Consider the following 25,295-nt stretch of genomic DNA (forward strand, 5'->3'; position numbering starts at 1 on the left):
TTGGGTGTTTTTTTTTTTATAAACCATGCAGGAGCTCCCAGAAAGTCACCTTTAAAGAAGATGAATCCCCTCAGGTTCCCATCTTTTTTTCAACCACACGTCCAGTATGTCTTTAAGATGCATTATCAATGATTTTCTGCCCAGGCCGACGTCCACTTGCTGGGGAAGAAACACATGACAGCGAAACAGAGGCGGTGAGTTCACTTCACAATATAATAGTCGAGAATTTGCAATGAAACAGTTTTTTCCGTGTGAAAAAGTTAGCTTATTGACAAGCCAAGGCACATATTTTACATGAGAAAAATGTCACTGCTCACCGCCAGATGGTATACACATATAAATTATGTACCTTCTGCCATCTAGTCAAAAAATAATTTAATTATTTTCCCGTCACTACACACGACAAACAAACATTACTTTGTACTTAATAATCATCCATTTTGGATAGGGCTTGTTCTCATTAAGGTCACAGGTAAGATTGAGCCTAACATCAGTCAATCAATCAATCAATCAATCAATCAATCAATCAATCAAAGTCTATTTATATAGCCCTTAATCACAAGTGTCTCAAAGGGCTGCACAAACCACAACGACATCCTCGGCTCAGATCCCACATCAGTTGACAGCCAACGACAGGGCACATGTAAACGAACAAGCGTTCATACTCTTTGACTATAGAGGGTCAAATGGGACAAAATTAAACTAATAAATCTTTAAATAGTGACTTAAATGTGTCATTAATTAATTATAATTAAATACACAAATGTTTGTTAAATGTGTCATTACTTCATTTCAAATTACATTTATTTTAATCTTTAATTATTTAATGACTAATTATTAAATTAAATTGAATTTAATTAAATAGTTCTGTATATATATACCTGTATACACACAAGAATGTTGAAAGCTGCACAAACCACAAGGACATCCTCGGCTCAGATCCCACATCAGTTGAAAGCCAACCACAGGGCACATGTAAACGAACAAGCGTTCACACTCTTTGACTATAGAAGGTTAAATGGGACAAAATTAAACGAGTTAATAAATCTTTAAATAGTGACTTAAATGTGTCATTAATTAATTAATTATAATTAAATACACAAATGTTTGTTAAATGTGTCATTACTTGATTTCAAATTACATTTATTTTAATCTTTAATTATTTAATGACTAATTATTAAATTAAATTTAATTTAATTAAATAGTTAGTATATAGTATATATACCTGTATACATACAAGAATGTTGAAAGATGGCACCTGATGGCCATAAGACATAACTGCACTTTTTGTCCATATAGATAAAAATAGTGTTCATGTATGAGATTTGGGCTGCCAATTAAGATTATTGTTATTAATATTGAAATGATGTTTACTGATTGTTAGGTAAAGCAGTGTTGGGACGTGAACGTACTGTAATACCATCATAATAAACGTTATCCATATATCTAAAGACAAATATTAGTTTTTGTTATTCTTTAATAATATCGACTTGTCAGCTTTTTGTCATTACATGATGCCTTTATCGCTATTTTTACATTTTGATAGAGGGAATTTTTTAAAATAATTTTTAAGTCATGTACATTTATATGTACATGTAGATGCTGTATCGCAGGGGTGGGCAATTAATTTTCACCGGGGGCCGCATAAGCAACCCGAGCACTGCTGGAGGGCCACACGACAATATTTCAATCAATTTTTGCTCAATATTATTTTTGATATACCGTAAGATAAATAATAATGATGATAATAATAATAATAATTTAATTTAACTTAACTTAACTTTATACAAAAGCAGATTGCTTTTGATGGTCACTTTATCCTGCATTATCCAACATTTTTCCCCATCAGATTTGGACAACCACCTGTTGTTAAAAATAGTTTTTATTTTATATTGTTTTTTATATTGGTTTTATATGTAATTGTTTTTTCTTTTTATTCAGTCATTGGTGGAGCTAAGGATAATATTTGAATATTGTTTTTAATATTGTTGTGCAGCACTTTGGAAACATTTTGTTGTTTAAATGTGCTATATAAATAAAGTGGATTGGATTGTCACACCTGCCAGCTTGTCCCAACACGCATTTACCTCTGTGAACAAGTCAACCTGTGGTTGTCTCTTTAATTGACTGCATCAGAGCTCTCATCCAAAGTTAGCGAAAAACAGTCCATGTCTCCGGGCATTATCAGCGCAACAAAGTCCAATAAGCACTCCGTCAGAAAACGCCTTACTTTTTTTGGCGCTTTTGTGAGAAATGACGAAACTTGTCCTGACGGCTGCATCTCTGGGGGTGTGAAATATGGCACAAAGTCCTTGTTGGGTTTGCAGTTTTACCATCAACGCATCAGCCTCCCTTGCGCGCGCTTCATCAGACACATTCCGGTATTTTCCCTCGTGTTTCTTCGTGTAGTGGCGATTAAAATGATATTTAAACACAGCAACCTGTGTACCACACATTAAGCACACGGCTTTACCATTAATTTATGTAAATAAATACTTAGCAGTCCATGTCTTGTTGGAAACACGCCATTCCTCATCAACTTTTCTTTTTTTAGCGTCTCATCACTTGTCTCTATGCACCTTCACTCACAGGTTCCCCCCGGACATACGGCATAAATAACACATTTCAAAATAAAAGCAGCACAGTTGTATTGCGCGCACGACATAGATGTTTTTTAAACTTTATTTTGTAATTTGTAATTGCGCCGTTCAATTCACTCACAATCGCACACGCGCATACGTCCACACGGAAGTAATACAAATAACACTTTTCAAAACAAAAGCAGCACCGTTGTATTGCACACTCGACATAGATACTTTTTGAAATGTATTTTGTAATTTATGATTGGCCTCACGCGGGCCGGACAGGGATGCGCAAAGGGCCGGATGCGGCCCGCGGGCTGTACAATGCCCAGGTCTGCTGTATCGGGACAGATCCATTAAGAGTATGAGCAGAAATATGTCATACAGTAATTAACTATAGACAAAATAAAACATTAACAAAAGCTGTGTCACATGAATGTTTTTTGAAGTAACACCTTTGTGACATGAAAAAAACACAAGTAATGTAAAAAAAAAAACATGGCAATTACTTTTCAATATCAAAATAAAACACAAAGCAGTTTGGCTAATGAAGATGAAGTCTAATCAACAAGCTTTTTTCTTCTCCAATGCCTCCTTGTAGTTCAGTACAACAGTTTGGCCAACAAAAACAAAGAGGAGTGATACCTCTCATATAGAATACACAATCTTCACAGCCTTCGTTCAGTTCGATGAGATAACAAAACATTTTAGCCAGTATTGATGTTATTTGAACACTGGTACAGTTTGCAGTTAAATAAAGGACAAGTGAACATCCCAGTAAACAAACTAAAGACTTTATAAACAAGTTGTGACAACGTTCCCGACACATCGCCTGCTACATGTTTCCTCACCTCATTAACTCTCAGTCACAGCAGCTGAAGGTCGCTGTACTGAGAAAATAAAAGCAACGTCAAATAGTTTTTCTCCTTCGCTGTATACTTTTAATGTGGGGACAAGTGTCTCCCATATTGTCCACACCTGTCTCCATCTAAACACAGCAATGCGCTCTTAAGCGCACGCCAGGAAGCGACGGAAAATGACGTTAAACCAAGCGCTTGGCTCCGTTTTCTCTGAGGGGAAATCTTCGGAGCAAAGTCCGTGTAGTTAGTTCGCCATGATTAACAAGCCAAACGACGCCAGTGCCCATGCGCCTGACTTCATGTTGCCTAAAATGCATTAATAAATGACGGGTTTTCGGTAACTAAAAAATTACCGTAATTTCCGGACTATAAGCCGCTACTTTTTCCCCTCGTTCTGGTCCCTGCGGCTTATACAAGGGTGCGGCTTATTTACGGCCTGTTCTTCTCCGACACCGACGAAGAGGATTTCGCTGGTTTTAGTACGCAGAAGGAAGACGATGACACAATGATTAAAGACTGACTTTTCATATACCGGTAGGCTGGTTATTTTGATAACGTACAGGCGAGCACTTTGTATTACTTTGCACCGTTGTATTATTTGTACTCTGCACGAATGCTGTTCGCCATGTCAAAGATGTGAAAGTTTGATTGAATAATTGAAAGATTTATTGTTAATAAATGGGACGCTTTGCGTTCCCAAACAGTCATCTCTGTCCCGACAATCCCCTCCGTGGTAGCAGGAACCCCTATATACTACGGTAATTACACATCAAAACCCTGCGGCTTATAGTCGGGTGCGGCTTATATATGGAGCAATCTGTATTTTCCCCTAAATTTAGCTGGTGCGGCTTATAGTCAGGTGCGGCTTATAGTCCGGAAATTACGGTAGACTGTATAACTAACCGTTTGGAATTTTATCACAAATTATCATTACACCGTTTACCTTTACATCCCTAGTCCATTAACAAGTAAAAACTCAAGGGCGGTCACGGCATGTTCTTGCCGCCGTGGTAAATTCGAGACTTGGGGTTATCCTGCAGCGTGTAAAAAGTCAGACCTTCAAAATAAAAGCCAGTAAAATAAAGGCACTGCGCAGGCGACGCATGAGTTGGCAAACTGACAATGTCCCATATTTTAAAACGCAAGTGTTGCCAGGTATGCACACACGTGCTAAACAAGCAAACTTCACACACCGATGTCCAAACTGAGACTGGAGGGAATCAGTCGACGTTCTTCCTCTCATGTTTTTGTCTTCGGACTTTCCCTACTAGAGAGGAGAAGAAGAAAAAGCAGAAACCAGAGGAAGCGACCGACCCCGACAACAACACCGACCCCGACAACACCGACCCCACACCAGCAGCACAGGAAGTGGACCCCGGCTCAAAAAGTGTGACCGGCCCCTCCCAGGCGCCGCCCAAGAGAGGCCAAAAGGTTGTGAGAATTCTATTTGGTCATCTTTCATGGAAGCCTAACATGTGTGTTGTGTTTGTCACAGAACAAGATGAAGAAGATCCGAGAAAAGTACAAGGACCAGGATGATGAGGACCGGCAGCTCATGATGCAGCTGCTCGGGGTGGGTGTGGACACACTCACAACACACAAAATCAAATGCACACAAAATCACTGACCACAAACACACACACATACACACGCACGCACAGACAAAATCACACGTACACAATGGCCAATATACAATCACGCACACACACACACTCAATCACATATAAAGTCACAGAATTACACTATTTCAGACACACTTACAATCACACAGACACAAAATCACAAACCACACACATACACACACTTACCCACAAATACATAATCACACAGACACCAACATACAATCAGACACAAAATCACACACACAATCACATTATTGCATAAAAGTCACAAACCCACTCAAATCACATTCAGAGTCCTACAATTACCTACAATCACACACACGCAAAATTCCACACAATCCCACACACAAAATGACACACAAACACACACAATCATACACCACCATACAAACACAAACAGAACATCACACAAAATCACACAATTACAAACTGTCACACACACACATAAAATCACATGCACAATCACACCTACATAATCAAAATCACAAAGACAAAATCACTCAACCACACTCACATTCGCAAAAACAACCGCGCACACACACACACACACACACACACACACACACACACACACACACACACACACACACACACACACACACACACACACACACACACACACACACACAATGGCCAATATACAATTGCGCACACACACACACACTCAATCACATGTAAAGTCACAGAATTACACTATTTCAGACACACAATCACACAGACACAAAATCACAAACCACACACATACACACACTTACCCACAAATACATAACCACACAGACACCAACATACAATCAGACATAAAATCACACACACAATCACATTATTGCATAAAATCACGCACAAACAAAGTCACAATCCCACTCAATCACATTCAGTCTTACAGTTACACACAATCACACACACACGCAAAATTCCACACAATCCCACACACAAAATGACATACAAACACACACAATCATACACCACCATACGAACAGAACATCACACAAAATTAAACAATCACAAACTATCACACACACATAAAATCACATGTACAATCACACATACACGATCAAAATCACAAAGACAAAATCACTCAACCACACTCACATACGCAAAAACAACCGCACGCGCACACACACACACACACACACACACACAAACACACACACACACAAACACACACACACACACACAGTGACTTAAGAGCAAAGGTGTAAGACGTGGTCCTCTTAGTCAGCAGGTTCCACAAAGGAAGAGAAGGAGAAGGGAAAGAAAGGCAAGAAGGGAAAAGGGAAAGAGGAACTCCTCAGGAAGGCCGCCCCTCAGAAGCCTCCTCCGAAACCTCGCCAAGAGGAGACGGCGGCCAAAAGACCACAGCAGAGGACAGGCGAGGATGAGGAGGGGGCTCTTGCGGAACAAGAGGAGAAGGTATGTGGAGTTTAGTTGCTATGGTAACGTCAGTGTGTCAATCACATACTTTCTTTTATTTATGGGATATATTTGATGTGTCCTGTTACCCCTGTGTTTATGCAGAGGCTCTCATTTTGAAACTTTGAAAGTCTTCGTTCTGTTTCTGGTTTTGCTTATGTTCTGATCGAGGAAGAAATGTACCTTATTTAAAAAATATATATATTAAATCTTTATGCCATAATGGGGGGAGATTCTGTGATTGCAGCGCAGATTTTACATACTGTAAAAAGTAATAAAAACAATGAAAAGCTAAAATGATTAAGTAGTAACACAAGTACTTACATATATGTATACACACACGTGTGGAAATATGTATATATATATATATATATATATATATATATATATATATATATATATATATATATATATATATATATATATATATATATATATATATATATATATATATATATATATATAATATATAGTATCTCTCTAGGTCGTCTGAGGACGACCTAGAGAGAGATATATATATATAGAGATATATATATATATAGATATATATATATATATATTCCTCAATCCTCAGGAGATTGAGAAATCTCCTGAAAATTGAGGAAAACCCCTCATGAAACAGGCCTGTAGAGATGAAATAGTCTTGTGATTTTTTCCCACACATACATATTACGCTCTACCACGGTATCGAGCACTATTTTTCGGATAATCTAATTAAGACATATATATATAAATATTTTTTTAAATTTTTTAAAATATATATATATATTTTTATATATATATATATATATATATATATATATATATATATATATATATATATATATATATATATGTGTGTGTGTGTGTGTATATATGTGTTTACATATGTATGTATGTGTGTATATGTATATATACACACACATATACAGTATATACAGTATATATATATATATATATTTTTAAATATATATGTGTATATATGTATGTATGTGTGTATATATACATACATACACATTGTATATTGTATATATATATGAAGTACACTAAAAGATTGCACTATGTACAAATAATTTAAACAATTGTGACACCACTAACAGCTTGCTCATTTTGCAAATCACAGTATTTACATTAGTGTGTTATAGAGTTTTATGGCTGTGGGCAGAACTCTTCCTGCACTGTGGACCAGTTACAGTTACCTGTAGGGATACGTTGTGATGGTCTATGACCACTGCAACAGACACAAATTTAATATCAAGAAATCTACAATTGATAAAATATCTCACAGTATTTTACCCGGCAACCCAATAAAAAAGGTTCCAAGTATATTAGCATAGTCTATTATTAATGTATATTTATTACACACCCTGCTTTGACTGATATTGTGTGTGCTTTTAGGAGGACGACGTGGATCCAGACAACCCCGGAGCAGAGGTAGACTTCAAACGCCAACATTTAAAAACACAAATATGTTCAACAAGGTTCTGTCATGTTGTGTGTGTGTCAGGAAGCAGAGAACCTACTCACCTCTCTGACAGGACAACCTCACCTGGAGGACGTGTTGATGTTTGCAGTGCCCATGTGCGCCCCCTACAGCGCACTCTCCAACTTCAAGTATGTACAGTGTAGTGCAATTCCTTCATCGGCCACTAGAGTGTGATGGGTTTTTTTTGTACTGCCCAAAACTTTACAGGCATAAAGTCAAGCTGACACCAGGCAGTCAAAAGAAAGGCAAAGGTAAGACGTTCCTTTGGTGTAATGAAGCTGGAGCCTACCCCAGCTGGACTGGTGTCCAGACAATGAGAAGCTAAATTGCTACTTTGTTTATTTCTGTGTACCTTCCAGCTGCACGCACTGCACTTTTGAGCTTCATGAAGGCCAAAGAAACTTCGGCGAGAGAAAAGGATCTTCTACGCAGCGTCAAGGTAAAGAGTCGTCAACTACACAAGGAAATATAGTCTGTTTTTTTTTGTAAAACCATGACCCCGTCCTGCAGGATGGCGACCTGTCCAGGAACATGCCTGGCAAAGTGAAAGTGTCTGCTCCCAACCTGCAGGCGGTCAAGAGGAAGTAAAATGATCACCTTCTGTAGGTAATTGACATTGGACACTTGATTTAGTGTTGGATCATGAAAATGGATTCTGATGACCAAATCTCATCTTTGGAATGGAAAACAAATCATGTGAATAATAACACAATACAACACAGTTCTTTTTAGTGCCTCTCATTTTCACCCTCTAGAGCAGTGGATCTTAACCTTGCTTGAGATACCGATCCCCACCAGTTTCACCCTTCTTTAGTGAAAAATACAATGTTTTTTTTTTCAAATTTAGGACAAAGTTATGTTTTTTTACTGGTGCACAAAACGAACTGCATGAACATCACCTTGTTCAAAGAACAAAACCAACACAGTGCATAAACTCACAACAAATTACACACATGCAAATCAGTGTGACTTCTGCAGTTGCCGTATCCATAAAGCCAATAGGGAGAAGTTTTTATTCACACGATGAGCCGGGTGTGTCTTGACCTACGCTGCGGAGGCTCCGTCGAACCCCTGAGGCTGACTTACCGAACCCCTAGGGTTCGATCGAACCCAGGTTAAGAACCACTGCTGTAGAGCAGTGGTTCTTAACCTGGGTTCCTCCTTGTTGGAGGTACGGAACCCCACCAGTTTCATATGCGCATTCACCGAACCCGTCTTTAGTGAAAAATAAAATGTTTTTTTTCTTCTTTCAAATCCAAGACAAATATACATGTTTTTTTTTACTGGTGCAGAAAATGAACCGTGCATGAACATGACCTTGTTCAAAGATCAAAACCAACAGCGTGCATGAACTCGGAACAAATTACACACCTGTAAATCAGTGTGACTTCTGCTGTTGCCTTTGAGAGACCAGTTTAGATATGCGTGGCTTCACCATGGCAAGTGCCACACTCATCTCATTTTCACAGCAAAGTCTGTTCCTTTTCTTTGTTTTTATGTCCAGCACCCTCGAAAAGGATTGCTCGCAAAGACTAGGGGTATCCATAATTCGCCGATAGGGAGAAGTTTTTATTTACACGATGAGTCTGGTGTTTCTTGACCTCCGCCAAACCCCTAGGGTTCGATCGAACCCAGGTTAAGAACCACTGCTCTAGAGACAGCATGAGGTACACCACACTTGTCTTTATACGCATGTCAGATGTGTAGCGATTGATTTGTATTGTGGTTGTCGTTAGTCCTGTTGTAAAGTCATCCCTAGTTTGCTGTGCGAAGGACCTTTTAGTGGGCTTCATAAGCGACCATCTTGCTAAGGTGAGCTGCAACAACAGGACACTTTACCTTCTAGTTAAAGACGACTTGCCAAAGTATAAAGACTGGAAATATCACTTCAACACGATATCAAAGGCCAAAAGTTAAAATATGACAAGAGATATCAATCTAGGGGTGAACTGGTACGGTACAGATTGCTGGTATCTGGGAATCGATACCGGTGATAATAACTTTTATTTATGATGCACTTTTCATTCTCTACTTATTAAAAGACATCCATCCATCCATTTTCTACCGCTTGTCCCTTTCATGGTCACGGGAGGTGCTGGAGCCTATCTCAGCTGCATTCGGGCGGAAGGCGGGGTACACCATGGACAAGTCGCCACCTCATCGCAGGGAGGGCCAACACAGATAAACAACATTCACACACTAGGGCCAATTTAGTGTTGCCAATCAACCTATCATAAAAAAGAAAAAAAATGCGTAACACCTCACACAATTTACAGATGAAAATTCGCTGTAAGCTTTTTTTTTTTAAAAAGGTAGGTCTTAAAACTTTTTTAAAGCATCCACTGAGGTGATCAGGATGGGCATTTCACAGACGAAGGGCGGCCGCTTCAAAAGCCTTGTGGTCTTGAGCTGTGTCCTGGGTGCGAGCTGATGGAATCAGTGGGGGCATCACTGTGCAGACAGTGGTGGGTGTGCAGGAGAACCTTGTATACATTCGATGTGGGCAAAGATGAAGGGTGTGGAGAATTGGGGGGGATGTGCTCGTACTTCAACAGCTTCTTCAGGATTGTTCTGAACATACTGGAGCGTTTGGGGGCTCCTACCAATGCTCCCAATGAGGAGTGCGTTACAGTAATCCAACCTGGAGGAGACAAAGGCATAGACGAGCTTCTCCACACCTGGAAGGGAGAGGAAAGGGCGGAGTTTGGAGATGTTAGAGTTGAAAGAAGAAGGTTTTGCAGATGTGGTTGACATGATTGTTGAAGGACAGGTGGGGGTCAAACTTGACCCCAAGGTTGGTAACAGAATGTTGTGGCCTGAGCAGAGTTGTTGAGGGGTATCGGTTTGAATGGCTTCTGTTTTTGAGCCATTCAGCTGCAGGAAGTTTTGGCTCATCCATGCGTTTATCTCCTCCAGGCAGGAGCTGAGACGAGCAATAGTAGCAGACCTTAAGGTAGAGTTGTGTGTCATCAGCACAGCAGGGGAAGCATGTACTGTACATGGCGAAGAGGGACTCAACGGTGCCAATGTTCGGTACCTTTGTATGTGTTAATAAATGTTAATTGATAATAATTGTATTTTTATGTGACAATTAAAAATGAGCTGATTATGATAAATGTGCTGTCCAGTTCTTATATCAGGTTTTGAGTCTCATTACCACTCCCAAGACCTTATATGGCAGTACTGTATAGACCAGGGCTATTCAACTACATAATGAAGAAGGCCGCAGTTTTAAGAGCCCAGGGGACATTGATATTATTACTGTGTACAACTATTTTACCTCCAGGTACCATTAAAGAAACCTTGACCTTGAAATGTGGATGTTTCGTCAGAAAGGGCCTCCACAGGTTGTATTCCTTTGAGAATGTGTTTACTTAATCGTAAAGTAAACACATGGGCTTTCACAATGAACTGTGAATACATTAATTATTCTGCTCTCGCTACTCATTTCCAGCGGGGGCAGCTAAAGAGATAGTCTACAGTATGAAGAAACACTTCTTCCTTCATTTAGGTTTGTAAGATATATAAATAGAAACATTACAAAAGTATAATGTCCATTGTGTGTTTGACCTAAATAAAAAAGGTTTAGTGTAAAACATTGACACAGTAAACTACAGATGTTGACATTTTGCACCTCTACTCAGATTTAGCGCTATAATATTAAAAGAGCTTTGATCGCTAGAGTTACTCAGCCGAAAACACGACCACGAATACCAAAGACATCACTAAGTCAACGGTCCGACAGGAAACATGACTCGAGTACTAAAAGAAGTCAGATTTTCGCAATTTGGATTTTTTTCTGGGTCGATAGTGCCATTTTTGGTTTAAATAAGTAGTCTTCTTCTACCCACTCTACTGACGCTTCATTGGTGTTGCCCCTAATTTGAATGGTGTGTAATTTGTCCCTAGTTTGTCTATCTGTGTTGGCCCTGCGATGGGGTAGCGACTTGTCCAGGGTGTACCTTGCCTTCCACCCGAATGTAGCTGGAACAGGGCCTATCTCCAGCCCCCCCGCGACCCTGAGAGGGACAAGTGGTAGAATATTGATGGATGGACCAAGCCTATTTGGGCGATGGTCGGCAGGCCAAATGAAAAGCTTTGGCGGGCTGCCAGCTGAATGGGCCTGGTATAGGCTATTTATGGTATGTTTGACAAGGAAGTAGCTTTTTCCATGAAGCTGGATGTGTTATGTTGCGCCCTACAAAGTGCTTATACTGTAAGTATTGTGCTTATTGCACACCAGCTGTTTGATTATCACATTCACCTTAGTGGTGGTTCTCATTACTATATTTGGAGGTGTTGCCATGGAAAATTGCAAATGCTAATAATGGCCTGTTTATGGCAAATCCAAAGTAAATAAGTATCAAACCAGAGTATTTTGAAAGAGGAGCCTTACTTTTAACATTGGTGACTTTTCTACCAAGCATACTTACGTTGATAGAGTTTGGCTGAGTCCGTCCTGAGTTATAGTTAGTGAGCCGCTGTTTAGCCATGTCACGTGCAACAAAGGTATCGAGATATGGCACCGTTGGATTTGATGTGAATCGGTACCCGGTAGTACCGACAAAATTTGGTTGGTGCCCATAAAAGGACCAAATTTGGTACCCATCCCTATCTCAATCCAGTGGAGAATAAATATCAGTGTCCAAATATACACACACACACACACACACACACACACACACACACACACACACACACACACACACACACACACACACACAACTGTGATTACAGACTAAATATTGATCTGAATGGGGTGATTACCTGTACAATTATTTACTTTTCATATTTATAATTCACTGACACAAATGAGTAAAAATCTGTTTTCACTTTACCATTAAATGAGCTGCGTTCTTTTTCAAATACTGGTCAAAAAGCCAAATAACATTGACCATGATTTCATTTAGAAAAGCAATAAAAAGAAGAAATATCCAAGAGGGGGTGAATACTTTTGTAAGGCACTTGATGTACATTTACGAAGGCGCTTGACACGGAGTGTGTATCGGGTTAACTATGTATGGATCTTCAAATGCTTTTAATGTGTCGTATTGAGGTGAAGGCTGAAGGATATAACGGAACAGCGACAGCTCTTTTAGTTTGTTCAGAGATGACTCATTTAGCTAGATGTGTCACGTGTTCGCTAAATAAATGATAAATGGGTTATACTTGTATAGCGCTTTTCTACCTTCAAGGTACTCAAAGCGCTTTGACACTATTTCCACATTCACCCATTCACACACTGATGGCGGGAGCTGCCATGCAAGGCGCTAACCAGCAGCCATCAGGAGCAAGGGTGAAGTGTCTTGCCCAAGGACACAACGGACGTGACTAGGATGGTAGAAGGTGGGGCCAAAGCTGATGCTTAAAGTACACCAATATATTTTATTCATTACAGAGCACAATTAAAAAGAACCTTACATACTGTACAATATGTGACTTACACTTAAAACATTGTCCTTTTTATAGTCCTTGAAGTTTGCTGTAAAGATAGAAGATAACAGTAATATGATTCATTATTCTTGTTCAAACGGCAGACAATTTGTGGATCAAAATTCTCACCTGTCCTCAACTGTTCTGTTAGATGGATAGTACACCTTAAATGTAAAACCACTCTTTGGGAAAGAGCCCTGTGATGAAAACATGATAGTAATCAGAGATGGACTGTAAAAAATAAACCCTACAGAGATAAAATAACATACCGGGTTGACACAGAGGCAGTCGACGTGGTTGATGGTGAAGGGGTCGTACTTGTCCGCAAACACCACAACATCAGGGACTGGGTATACTCGTAAGGTGTAGTCGTACGCCCAAAACACGGGGCTGACGTAGAGAGGAAGCGGCGTGAGGTGAGCCTGGGACAGGATGGTTCTAACAAACTGAGAACAAAAAGTGAGCAGCTGCGCCAAAAAAGACATTTTCCATAATTGTTGGGAGACTCACGTGGTTTGGAATGTCCAGACTGCTATTAGGTAAACCCACACAGTTCCTGCACATCTTGTTGACCAGGTCCTCTCTGACCACCACCATCTCCTGGCTGCAGTACTGGATCCTGAAAAGGTACATGAGGAAAATATTTTGTTGTGTTCTTCATTATTTAATCAGTGGTGTGCCGTCAGGGCCAGCAAGGCCTTCTCTGCTGGCCTAACATAACCAGAAATCATGATCATAATTAAAGATACAATTATTTTATTTACTTTCCCTAAATATCTAAAATTATTCATATTCTTTTCATGTCACATTATGCACGTTCCAGTGCTGTTGTTTTTAGTTTTAGTTTGTATCCAATCAGAATTCAGCTAGCTTATGTTGCCATGCTGTACCAAATCTGCCAGAAGCCTTCAGAATCAACAATGCGGGCGTCAGTGCGCTGTAAGTGAACGGGGACATACAGTTGATAGACAGTTGCGATAGCCAATCAGATCACGAGTTGTCAGTAAGGCCTTCTAGCTCGTCCTGTAATTGGATACTCAACGGGACCATTAGTGGATGAATTTGAGAACACATAGAAACAGTTGCGATAGCCAATCAGATCACAAGTTGTTGACAGTAGATGTTCTGTTACAACTAAAAGTTGTAAACTCTTGTTGTTAAAGTGTGTCATGCTTGTCATTGAATTAACATTGTTACGTATGTATTTGTCGCCATCATGTGGTCAGGGCAGTTAATATATATATGAGAAGTGTGTACTTCGAATCAAACTTTATTAACCGGAAGTTCCATAAGCCAAGCAGATAAATTTACGGTATATGTTTTAATTGCTGATGCGTTTTGATTTATTTTTAAATGCGCCAGAAAATAACCCGTTTTGTATACTGTTGATGTGGTACAATGCCCAGTAGGGTGTAAATGTGTTCCTGTATAGTATTTATCCAGCAATCATCATGTGGTGACATAAATTATTTTGAGAGGTAATCATTGAAGTCGGACATCACTAAAGGCCTAGGTGGGAAACGCACGGCCCGCCACTGCATTTAATCTACAGTACCGTGGTACTTCAACCAACTAACTTCACTTTCCCCCCCCCACAAAAGAACTTTATAGACAGACATGGCATTACAATCTCTCATAAATCCGTGCAATAACAATATGAATTTAAAAATACAAAAGTATACGTGAATAAAACAAAACAAAAAATCAATAGAGTATCTGCTTATGAACAAGAGGAGACTAGCTATAACTTACGCACGCACGCACAAGAAGCTATAGCAGTGCCCTTAAAAAGCAAATTCCACTTTTATTCTTAAATAGATTACTTTTACACACAACACTCAATAATAAACATGTTTTTTGCAGATTAATACATTAAAAAGAAATCACACGCTAGTAAGTATTTGCAGCCATTTTGGCAAAATTGAAGGGGGGTTCGTCCTGTTTCCACTGATCATCCTTGAGAAGTTTGCACAGCTTAATGGACGTGATATTTAGAAAGGCACACACCTGTCTGTACAAAAGGTACGTGTCCTACAGTTGACCACAAAACCCAAGCATGACGTCCAAAGGAGGATTGTTTCTAGGCACAATTCTGAGGAAGGGTACTGAAACATTTCTGTGGTTTTTAAAGTCCCAATGAGACCCGTAGCCTCTATCAGAAGTTTGGGACCACCTCAGACTCTTCCAAGAACTGACCGGCCATCTTAACGAGCCTAGTCCCAGAGGTAACTTAAGACAGGGTTTCCTAAAATTCTAACTTCTCACACAAGCAGACCAATACTCGTGAGTTTTGTCTGTAACAAGGTCTAAAAACGTCTCAATGTAGGGACAAAGTCAAGTACAAGTACTGGATTGCAGAACTGCGTCACATGGGGCTCTGCTCCCTCTAAAAGCAGAGCAGCGCTGTGCCTAAATGTTGCCCAGAAGACAAGGTCACAACAGACATTTGCATAACTCTTTGCATTCACTTATGAGGCAAGTGAGTAAAAGAAATACTTTTCCAAGACATTTGACCTTTTTTTCCCCATTTTCCAGAAACCAGACTTAAATCCGAAACAACTGTGAATACTTACTTGTTTTGTTATATGTAATTAATTTGACAGTATGAGACATTGGGTGTAGAATTTAGACCGGGGAGGGAAAAAAAAAAAAAGAATTTAGGAATAAGGCTGTCACATGAGAAAATATGAAAAAAGTAAAGCGCTGTGAATACTTTCTATATCTTCACTCACTGCTACACAGTCACAGAAGATTGACATCAAAGCTAGTAGACACTTGTAATCAAGCCAACCAGGACTAGGTCAAAACAGGAAGTAGAAACCTACCAAAAAAAACCCAACAATGCAATAAATTGCACATAGGTGTTTTTTCCAGTCGTTTAAACATAAAAAGGTACTTTTGTGTCATTTTGGCTCATTTTAAGTTGTAAAAATCCTGGACTACTAGAGTCCATGTTTACCTGCATGGGTTGGTGGTAAAGACGGAGAAAGGAACCCTCTGTCTGAACTCCTCAGTGATGTGATCTGCCAGTGGAGGTCTGTTGACAAACATCACTCATTTATTTTCAAATGCTCATATGCTAATTTAAAAAATGTATTTCATGTGTACAAGTGGACATATGCTTTACCGTGGCAGGATGTTGCCTGGACCAGGGTCCTCAGGGCCGGGAACAAACACAAATCGACTACTGCAGGAGCAGTCAGGCATTGAAGCAGATGTTTTTATAAATACATACAATATATTCTGTACCTGCTGTGTATGCTGGGATGTGCACAAATGCTATCTGCTAATGTCTTCAGCGACTCTGCACACAGAATAAACACCGTACTGTTTATTTGAACATTACATACAAACATTTCATGAGTTGAAATAAGTCACCTTTGAGGGATTTGATTTGAGTTTTTCCATAAGGAACCGAAGAGAAATTTCCACAAAAGATGAAACAAGTGGGTGGCATTGCAGCATAGCCTTGGGACAGAACAATAAACACAAGAATAAATCATACATTGCTAAAATATGGTCTATATACACATACATATACAGTATATACACATACTGTATATACATGTATATATATATATATATATATATATATATATATATATATATATATATATATATATATATATATATATATATACACACACACATGCATATATACATATATATATATGTACAAACCCCGTTTCCATACGAGTTGGGAAATTGTGTTGGATGTAAATATAAACGGAATACAATGATTTGCAAATCATTTTCAACCCATATTTAGTTGAATATGCTACAAAGACAACATATTTGATGTTCAAACTGATAAACATTTTTTTGTTGTTGCAAATAATCATTAACTTTAGAATTTGATGCCAGGAACACGTGACAAAGAAGTTGGGAAAGGTGGCAATAAATACTGATAAAGTTGAGGAATGCTCATCAAACACTTATTTGGAACATCCCACAGGTGAACAGGCAAATTGGGAACAGGTGGGTGCCATGATTGGGTATAAAAGTAGATTCCATGAAATGCTCAGTCATTCACAAACAAGGATGGGGCGAGGGTCACCACTTTGTCAACAAATGCATGAGCAAATTTTTGAACAGTTTAAGAAAAACCTTTCTCAACCAGCTATTGCAAGGAATTTAGTGATTTCACCATCTACGGTCCGTAATATCATCAAAGGGTTCAGAGAATCTGGAGAAATCACTGCACGTAAGCAACTAAGCCTGTGACCTTCGATCCCTCAGGCTGTACTGCATCAACAAGCGACATCAGTGTGTAAAGGATATCACCACATGGGCTCAGGAACACTTCAGAAACCCACTGTCAGTAACTACAGTTGGTCGCTACATCTGTAAGTGCAAGTTAAAACTCCTATGCAAGGCGAAAACCGTTGATCAACAACACCCAGAAACGCCGTCGGCTTCGCTGGGCCTGAGCTCATCTAAGATGGACTGATACAAAGTGGAAAAGTGTTCTGTGGTCTGACGAGTCCACATTTCAAATTGTTTTTGGAAACTGTGGACGTCGTGTCCTCCGGACCAAAGAGGAAAAGAACCATCCGGATTGTTATAGGCGCAAAGTTGAAAAGCCAGCATCTGTGATGGTATGGGGCCAAGACATGGGTAACTTACACATCTGTGAAGGCACCATTAATGCTGAAAGGTACATACAGGTTTTGGAGCAACATATGTTGCCATCCAAGCAACGTTACCATGGACGCCCCTGCTTATTTCAGCAAGACAATGCCAAGCCATGTGTTACATCAACGTAGCTTCATAGTAAAAGAGTATGGGTACTAGACTGGCCTGCCTGTAGTCCAGACCTGTCTTCCATTGAAAATGTGTGGCGCATTATGAAGCCTAAAATACAACAACGGAGACCCCGGACTGTTGAACAACTTAAGCTGTACATCAAGCAAGAATGGGAAATAATTCCACCTGAGAAGCTTAAAAAAATGTGTCTCCTCAGTTCCCAAACGTTTACTGGGTGTTGTTAAAAGGAAAGGCCATGTAACACAGTGGTGAACATGCCCTTTCCCAACTACTTTGGCACGTGTTGCAGCCATGAAATTCTAAGTTAATTATTATTTGCAAAAAAAAAAAAAAAAGTTTATGAGTTTGAACATCAAATATGTTGTCTTTGTAGTGCATTCAACTGAATATGGGTTGAAAAGGATTTGCAAATCATTGTATTCCGTTTATATTTACATCCAACACAATTTCCCAACTCATATGGAAACGGGGTTTTTATATATATACATATATATACACACACATATATATATATATATACACATATATATATACACACACATATATATATATATATGTGTATATATATATATATATATATATATATACACATATATATATATACATACATATATATATATATACACACACACATATACATATATACATATATATATGCACACACACACACACAGTAAAGGCCAAAAGTTTGGACACACCTTATTTCAATGCGTTTTCTTTATTTTCATGATTATTTACATTGTAGATGTCACTGAAGGCATCAAAACTATGACACCTGTGAAGTGAAAACCCTTTCAGGTGACTACCTCTTGAAGTTCATCAAGAGAATGCAAGAGTGTGCAAAACAGTGGTCAGAGCAAAGGATGGCTATTTTGAAGAAACTAGAATATAAAACATGTTTTCAGTTATTTCACCTTTTTTGTTAAGTACATAACTCCACATGTGTTCATTCATAGTTTTGATGCATATTCATATATATATATACGTATATACACACATACATATACTGCAGTAGTATTGGCCACTTGAGATCAAACCTTTTCAGCATTGTGGCCACTGATTGGCTTAGCCTCAGGCGTCATTACTATATTGGATTAAAAGAGTGTAAAGGATGTTCTTTAGAGGGCTCCCATAATGTAAAACATGTATTTAGAGTGAGCAGGTTTTTATGCTTTGTTTATAAAATATAAAAAATTAATGATTACTACTTCACTCTGAACACCACTTATCTTCCCCTAAATCAGGGGTCGGCAACCTTTACCACTCAAAGAGCCATTTTGACGAGTTTCACAAATTTAAGATAATAATGGGAGCCACAAAACCCTTTTGAAATTTAAAATGAAATAACACTGCATACAAAGCTTTTTTTTAAACTTTTGGGCTATGTTTAAACCAAGGGTCTCAGACACACGCTCCGGCCCGCACCTTATTAAGACAATTTAATGTTAGTACGGCCCGCGAGTTTTACTTTAACGGCGCTTGACAGCGTCATACTTGCCAACTCTCACAGTCTTTCCGGGTAGGGCGTGTTGGTACTGTTTTTAGCGCCCTCTACAGTCTTTGCAAACAGCATACCTGATCGGCCACATGTTGAATGCAGCTTCTGCTTGCACACGTAAGTGACAGCAAGGCATACTTAGTCAACAGTCACACAGCTTACACTGACGGTGACCGTATAAAACAACTTTAACACTGTTACGTTACAAATATGCGCCACACTGTGAACCCACACCAAAAAAGAATGACAAACACATTTCTGGAGAACATCTGCACCGTAACACAACATAAACACAACACATTGAATACCCAGAATCCCATGCAGCCCTAACTCTTCCGGTCTACATTGTACACCCCCGCTACCACCAAACCCCGCCCACCTCAACCGATGCACGAAGGGGGGTGGGGAGGGGGGTTGATGTGTGGGGGGGTGGTGGTGGTAGCGGGGGTGTACAATGTAGACTGGAAGAGTTAGGGCTGCATGGGATTCTGGGTATTCGTTCTGTTGTATTTATGTTGTTTAACGGTGCGGATGTTCTCCAGAAATGTGTTTGTCATTCTTTTTTGGTGTGGGTTCACAGTGTGGCACATATTTGTAACGTAACAGTGTTAAAGTTGTTTTATACGGTCACCGTCAGTGTAAGCTGTGTGGCTGTTGACCAAGTATGCCTTGCTGTCTCTTACGTGTGCAAGTAAAAGCTACATACACCATGTGGATGGGCTGGCACGGTGTTTGTACAGGCTATAGAGGATCAGATTAAGTTGTTAAGGTGATAACTGGAGAATATTTAACCCGGGAGATTTCTAAAAGAGGCACTGAGATCCGTAAGTCTCCTGGGAAAATCGGGAGGGTCGGCAAGTATGCAGCTGAGCCGCATCAGAGTGGTCAAAGAGCCGCATGCGGCTCCGGAGCCGCGGGTTGCCGACCCCTGCCCTAAATGTAAAAACAATAAAAATGAGGTTGTTCCGTCGTTCAAGTGAACAATTGAGGCGCAGCTTCTATAAGATGCTAACTACATGACTAGCATACCTGAGAACATGAGGTTGAGCTTCTCCATCACTTCCACGTTGTCCAGCCACACGTCCGAGACAATAACAAACATGGCGTCCTCGTTCTCTTCCTCCAGCTGCTTGAGCTTGGCCGACGCCTTCACAGACATGGCGGACGGACCGCCGAAAAAGTTGACATTGCCAAAGTACGCCCTGACAATGGAAAGAGGACGACAAGGTTGTGACAAAAACTGTGCAAGGTAGATAATTTCCCTTAAACCCTTTTAAGACCTTGTGGCTGATGAAGGTTCTATTGGCGGAGTACCAAAACCATTAACGTGGAACACTGAGTCCTCATACCAACCTGCCACACACACAAAACTGCTTTCAAGCTACCGAAAGGACAGAACACTTTGTCACCGCTGTGCAAAATGCACGTCTTTAACAAGTAATTCCATCTTACCCTCAGCCAGCACAAAACTGGATTCTGTGTAAAGTCCGTTATGAAACTGGTGAAAGCTAAATGAAGGCAAATAACTTGAAATAATGCATCGCGTGAAGCAGTTTTATATTTTATAGATGAAAGGATATTGCTTTAGATATGTTGAGCTCTACTGTTCCTGTTGGATCCTCCAAGTGGTATTTCCCCTTCAAAATAAAAGCAATAGCAAAACATTTTAGACACACACAGACAACATTGGCATGTCTTTTTTTTAAATAGTGACCCACCTCTTTCAGTTGTGTGATCATCCCCAGCACAATCACACCTCCCATTTTGGACGTGCTGCCGAGCAAAGCTTCAATTGGCTTTAGCTGGAGAACACAAAATAATCTGCTGGTTAGATGACAACAAACAGTAGCTCTAATTGACGCCAGACCCCAATAAATCTATTAGTCTGCTTGAATAGAGAAAAGCAACACCTGAAATAGTGACAACACACACTGCCTGCAGAGCCAACATGGCATCTCTGCAGTTGACTATACAAACATACTATACTAGATAAGGAGATATGATAGAATTAAAAATTACCTGAAATTTGTTTTGATTCTCCACTACAGCAGCTCCAATGGCAGGCAGGGTGAACAGCTCATGTCGCCGTGTACGCTATTAAAACACGTAAAAAAAAAAAAAAAGTCATTCAAAGCACATGGAAGTCATACAAATAAGAATGAACCAGAGGCTGGCTGACCTGCTGTAAAATTGTGTAGCGCTCACGAAAAAGTTCTGCTTTGTCTCTGGCGCCTCCGCACAAGCTTGGAGTCGGATGACCGGTCATACTGATGCTGGGAAGTGCAAACAAGCAGCTAAATAATACTGATAAAGCCTGGATAGCGGAAGGTCGACCAATCAGGTCAATGGTCCCGCCCACCACCTTCTGATGGGTGACTTTGACCAATTAATCTAGCTCAGGGGTGTCCAAACTTTTTAAGTTGGTCTTTGAATGTATGTATACGTGTACGTACATACATACTGTACACACACACACACGCATAACTTATACATTATATATGTGTACATATTATACAAATACAATGGCTATATAATTAAAATAATTGGCTATTAGGAGTATGTTAAAGTTCGACTCCTAACCTTGTTTACTTCTGTGACGACCTTCCTAAAAATGTTATCAGTTAGAAATATCAAGCAGCAAAAATGCGCCAAACGTGGGTAAGTGTGGAGAGAGTGTTTTGCTTTTTCCCCCATCATGCATTGTAATGGATTTAGTGGGTGTAGTTTTGAATTTTTAATGGTGCTTGGACATTTTTTAGAATATCCACAAAGTTCGATAAGCAGGTTGTGTTATGTGTGACCATGTGTGTTCACTTTTTGTGTTGGTTGCGGTTTTTTTCTTTGCTTTGAATTTGGTTATATTATTTACTTCAATGTACAATTCATGGTCATTGACCTGATTTACTCACGTTGTCCACAAGTTGGCGGGAAAATTTGCAACAATCAGATTGTTACTTATTTGAAATTAGTTTGAAAACACCCCATGGGCTAGATTCCTTATGAAACTTATGATGTCTCATAGGCCAAACTGAAGACACATAGTTTGGACACCCCTGATTCAGCTCATGTTGCATGTCATGGTGCTTTTCAACACGGCATACAGGGACATTAACTAAATAAATAGGTAAATGAATTGGTGACAAACAAGTATAATTCGTAATTGTTACTATATTACCGTAGTCAGTAATTATTAATACAATTATTTGTAATTATACAGCATTTCACAATTTCTTTAATAAATGGAAAAATAAATATATAATAATATCATTTAAATAAATTATTCCACATGTAATTACTAATGAAGCTGTGTTTGATTTGGCTTCACATGTGTGTAAGTTTGTCACTAAAATCCTCCATATATCACCATCATTAACTCTAATTCACAATTATATAAAATAGGTCAACCCCAAAGTAATACTACAGTAATACAATTTAATCATAAAACAAAGCAGGTCTCTCCACGTGAATAATTATCTTCTTATTGTCGCTTTATATCCATATTGTACTGAGCAACAAAGAGTTACTACATTTAACAAACGGGCATCATTTCCGGTTCTATGGTCACTGTGACCTATTTGACAAATAAATAAACAAAAAAGCCAAAGTAAAATCGTTAGATCAGTGGTTCTTAACCTTGTTGGAGGTACCGAACCCCACCAGTTTCATAAGCGCATTCACCGAACCCGAACCGTAATCATAAAATGATGTTATTATATTAAAGACACACTAATAAAGATATATTTTACATGTACACATGATCCCATGTTTACATCTCATTGTGCAACATGTGAATGTTTTAGTGGGAACTAAATGTGATATCTGAAAGGGGTACACATTATTTCCAAAGCAGGACCCCCCACCCAGACATATAATACTAGTACACAGCTCATGAAAAACAATATGTTATAGTCATTGTAAGTGGGCCAAAACACTTATATTAGAAAATAATCTCATGGAAATGACTGCTGTCATTTGATTATAATAATAAAACAACGAAATTGTTATTTAGTCAGGTTAGGGACAGGTGTGCTACAGATGTGACTACAGTGTATGTGCACGTCTGACGTCGCTCACATGTGCTCCACATGAATGCTCTAGGAGTTTTTGCATTTGCTCACACAGAAGGAACATTAGAGGGAACATTGTTTGGGGGTATCCATAATACGCCGATAGGGAGAAGTTTTTATTTACACGATGAGTTGGGTGTGTCTTGACCTCCGCGGTGGAGGCTCTGCCGAACCCCTGAGGCCGACTCACCGAACCCCTAGGGTTCGATCGAACCCAGGTTAAGAACCACTGAGTTAGATAGTCCCAGTCACATTGAAATTGTAATGCACCATCAATTTTTGCCCATATTTTATGTCACAAATGTCCCCTGGAATTCAAATGGTACCACTTTATGACACTCCGCTGATCACTACGGGGAAACATTGCCTTTTACTTACGGCACAAACTTCTTACGCTCCGCATTGTAAATGTATCTGGGCACGTCGAAGGCTCCAATGATGTTGAAGACGTTATTTCTGCAAATAAAATAATCCGGTTCGCAATCATAGTGACAAATCTCACGCGATCAATGACCAATCTTGCTTACAGGGCTTCATCTGAGGATTGAGAGCAGTCCTGCACGGCATTTTCCACCACAGACTGCTCGATCATGCTAGACGACACTGTGGGAAAACAAATCATATTACAGTTCTGAGCATGCATATTCGGTATCGTATACTGTACATGACAGTACATGGCTGCTTCTCCACGGCATCCAGGACTCTTCCAATGACATCATCCAGCTCTGAGGGGTCGACAGAGAGCAGGGCCTCCACCAGGTACTTGGTAGCCTCACTGGACAATAAGACAAAACCAAAATGTTAGATGCAATATTCCAGTATTATGTCTGTAAACTACAAACGCAATACACAAACTGTTAATGTTGGGTTGTACTCATGAATAGTGTTATCCAATGACAAGAAGGGTAGTGGATACACAGAATTAAGACAAAAGCGAACATGGTTACAAAAAAGTGTGAAAAGTATCATTTTACACTAAAACGGGGACAAAGCAAAATGTAGAGTTAATCCATTAGCTATGCTAGTTCTAAACCAGCGCGACGTGACATTAAACGTAAGAACACCGAGTAGGGTTTAATGAGTTAAAGTTACATACGGTCGAAGAATAAGTCCTCGCATCTTGAATTCGGCGGAAACTTTAGACTTAATTTTGCGAGCGACGTCCATCTTTTTTGTTGACGTTACTCGCCCCGCCGCTCAAGCTTTGGCGCTAAATATTTTTACTTCCGCCACAAATGTCGTCACTTCCGCCCTCTTCGTACACTTAATTCACGTATAATTAAAACGTGATCCGTGCTCTATAGTAGGAGAGGAACAGGACGCTACATTAAAAATATTAGCTCCCACATAAATTATTAATGCATATTGTCTAAATTACCGAGCTGCCAGATGCGTTGCGATTTTTTAAATCAACTGTTACTCTTAAATAATCGACAAAACCCTCTAAAGATTAAAATATTTTTTTATCCATCCATATCGTTCATTATTCAAAGTTGAAGCTGCCGTTTTCATCTTAGCTTTGGCCGCGGGTGAAATATTGGTAGATGTATATAGACGTAACTAAATAAACTTAATTCCTTTCGAAAATGAC

At 39.4% G+C, this 25,295-nt stretch overlaps 2 protein-coding genes across 4 annotated transcripts in view; one reads left to right on the forward strand and one right to left on the reverse strand.

Annotated features, from left to right (window-relative positions):
• LOC133646286 (ribosome quality control complex subunit NEMF-like) overlaps nucleotides 1-13,022 on the forward strand; it is a 30,719-nt gene extending 17,697 nt beyond the window's left edge. For 2 of the 3 annotated variants that reach the window (XM_062041493.1, XM_062041491.1), the window contains exons 23-32: nucleotides 32-74; nucleotides 145-194; nucleotides 4,714-4,873; nucleotides 4,938-5,015; nucleotides 6,280-6,474; nucleotides 7,852-7,887; nucleotides 7,961-8,067; nucleotides 8,147-8,190; nucleotides 8,299-8,378; nucleotides 8,450-13,022. In XM_062041493.1, the coding sequence (XP_061897477.1) occupies nucleotides 32-74; nucleotides 145-194; nucleotides 4,714-4,873; nucleotides 4,938-5,015; nucleotides 6,280-6,474; nucleotides 7,852-7,887; nucleotides 7,961-8,067; nucleotides 8,147-8,190; nucleotides 8,299-8,378; nucleotides 8,450-8,527 (871 nt within the window). In that variant the 3' untranslated portion in view covers nucleotides 8,528-13,022. The remainder of the gene's footprint in view (nucleotides 1-31; nucleotides 75-144; nucleotides 195-4,713; nucleotides 4,874-4,937; nucleotides 5,016-6,279; nucleotides 6,475-7,851; nucleotides 7,888-7,960; nucleotides 8,068-8,146; nucleotides 8,191-8,298; nucleotides 8,379-8,449) is intronic. The other variant, XM_062041492.1, reaches the window with a different exon arrangement.
• A 243-nt stretch (nucleotides 13,023-13,265) lies between these two features.
• pole2 (polymerase (DNA directed), epsilon 2) lies at nucleotides 13,266-24,963 on the reverse strand. The gene is made up of 19 exons (XM_062040446.1): nucleotides 24,801-24,963; nucleotides 24,379-24,479; nucleotides 24,232-24,307; nucleotides 24,083-24,160; nucleotides 21,817-21,910; nucleotides 21,657-21,731; nucleotides 21,356-21,439; nucleotides 21,218-21,274; nucleotides 21,090-21,138; nucleotides 20,918-20,990; nucleotides 20,667-20,839; nucleotides 16,751-16,840; nucleotides 16,622-16,676; nucleotides 16,500-16,559; nucleotides 16,332-16,409; nucleotides 13,883-13,991; nucleotides 13,642-13,818; nucleotides 13,502-13,569; nucleotides 13,266-13,421 (listed from the first exon to the last, which is right to left on the reverse strand). The coding sequence occupies exons 1-19, from the start codon at nucleotides 24,869-24,871 to the stop codon at nucleotides 13,403-13,405; spliced, it is 1,587 nt and encodes a 528-aa protein (XP_061896430.1). The 5' UTR covers nucleotides 24,872-24,963; the 3' UTR covers nucleotides 13,266-13,402.
• Nucleotides 24,964-25,295: the final 332 nt, after the last annotated feature.

Source organism: Entelurus aequoreus, linkage group LG03, assembly GCF_033978785.1.
Source record: "Entelurus aequoreus isolate RoL-2023_Sb linkage group LG03, RoL_Eaeq_v1.1, whole genome shotgun sequence".
NCBI lineage: Eukaryota > Metazoa > Chordata > Actinopteri > Syngnathiformes > Syngnathidae > Entelurus > Entelurus aequoreus.

Coding starts and splice junctions, on each gene's coding strand:
- pole2 (XM_062040446.1), bottom strand. CDS start 24,871: ATGGACGTCGCTCGCAAAATTAAGTCTAAAGTTTCCGCCGAATTCAAG. Junction 20,991..21,089: donor CAGTTTTGTGCTGGCTGAGG/GTAAGATGGAAT, acceptor TGTGTGTGGCAG/GTTGGTATGAGGACTCAGTG. Junction 16,841..20,666: donor GCTCAACCTCATGTTCTCAG/GTATGCTAGTCA, acceptor TTCTGTCCCAAG/GCTATGCTGCAATGCCACCC.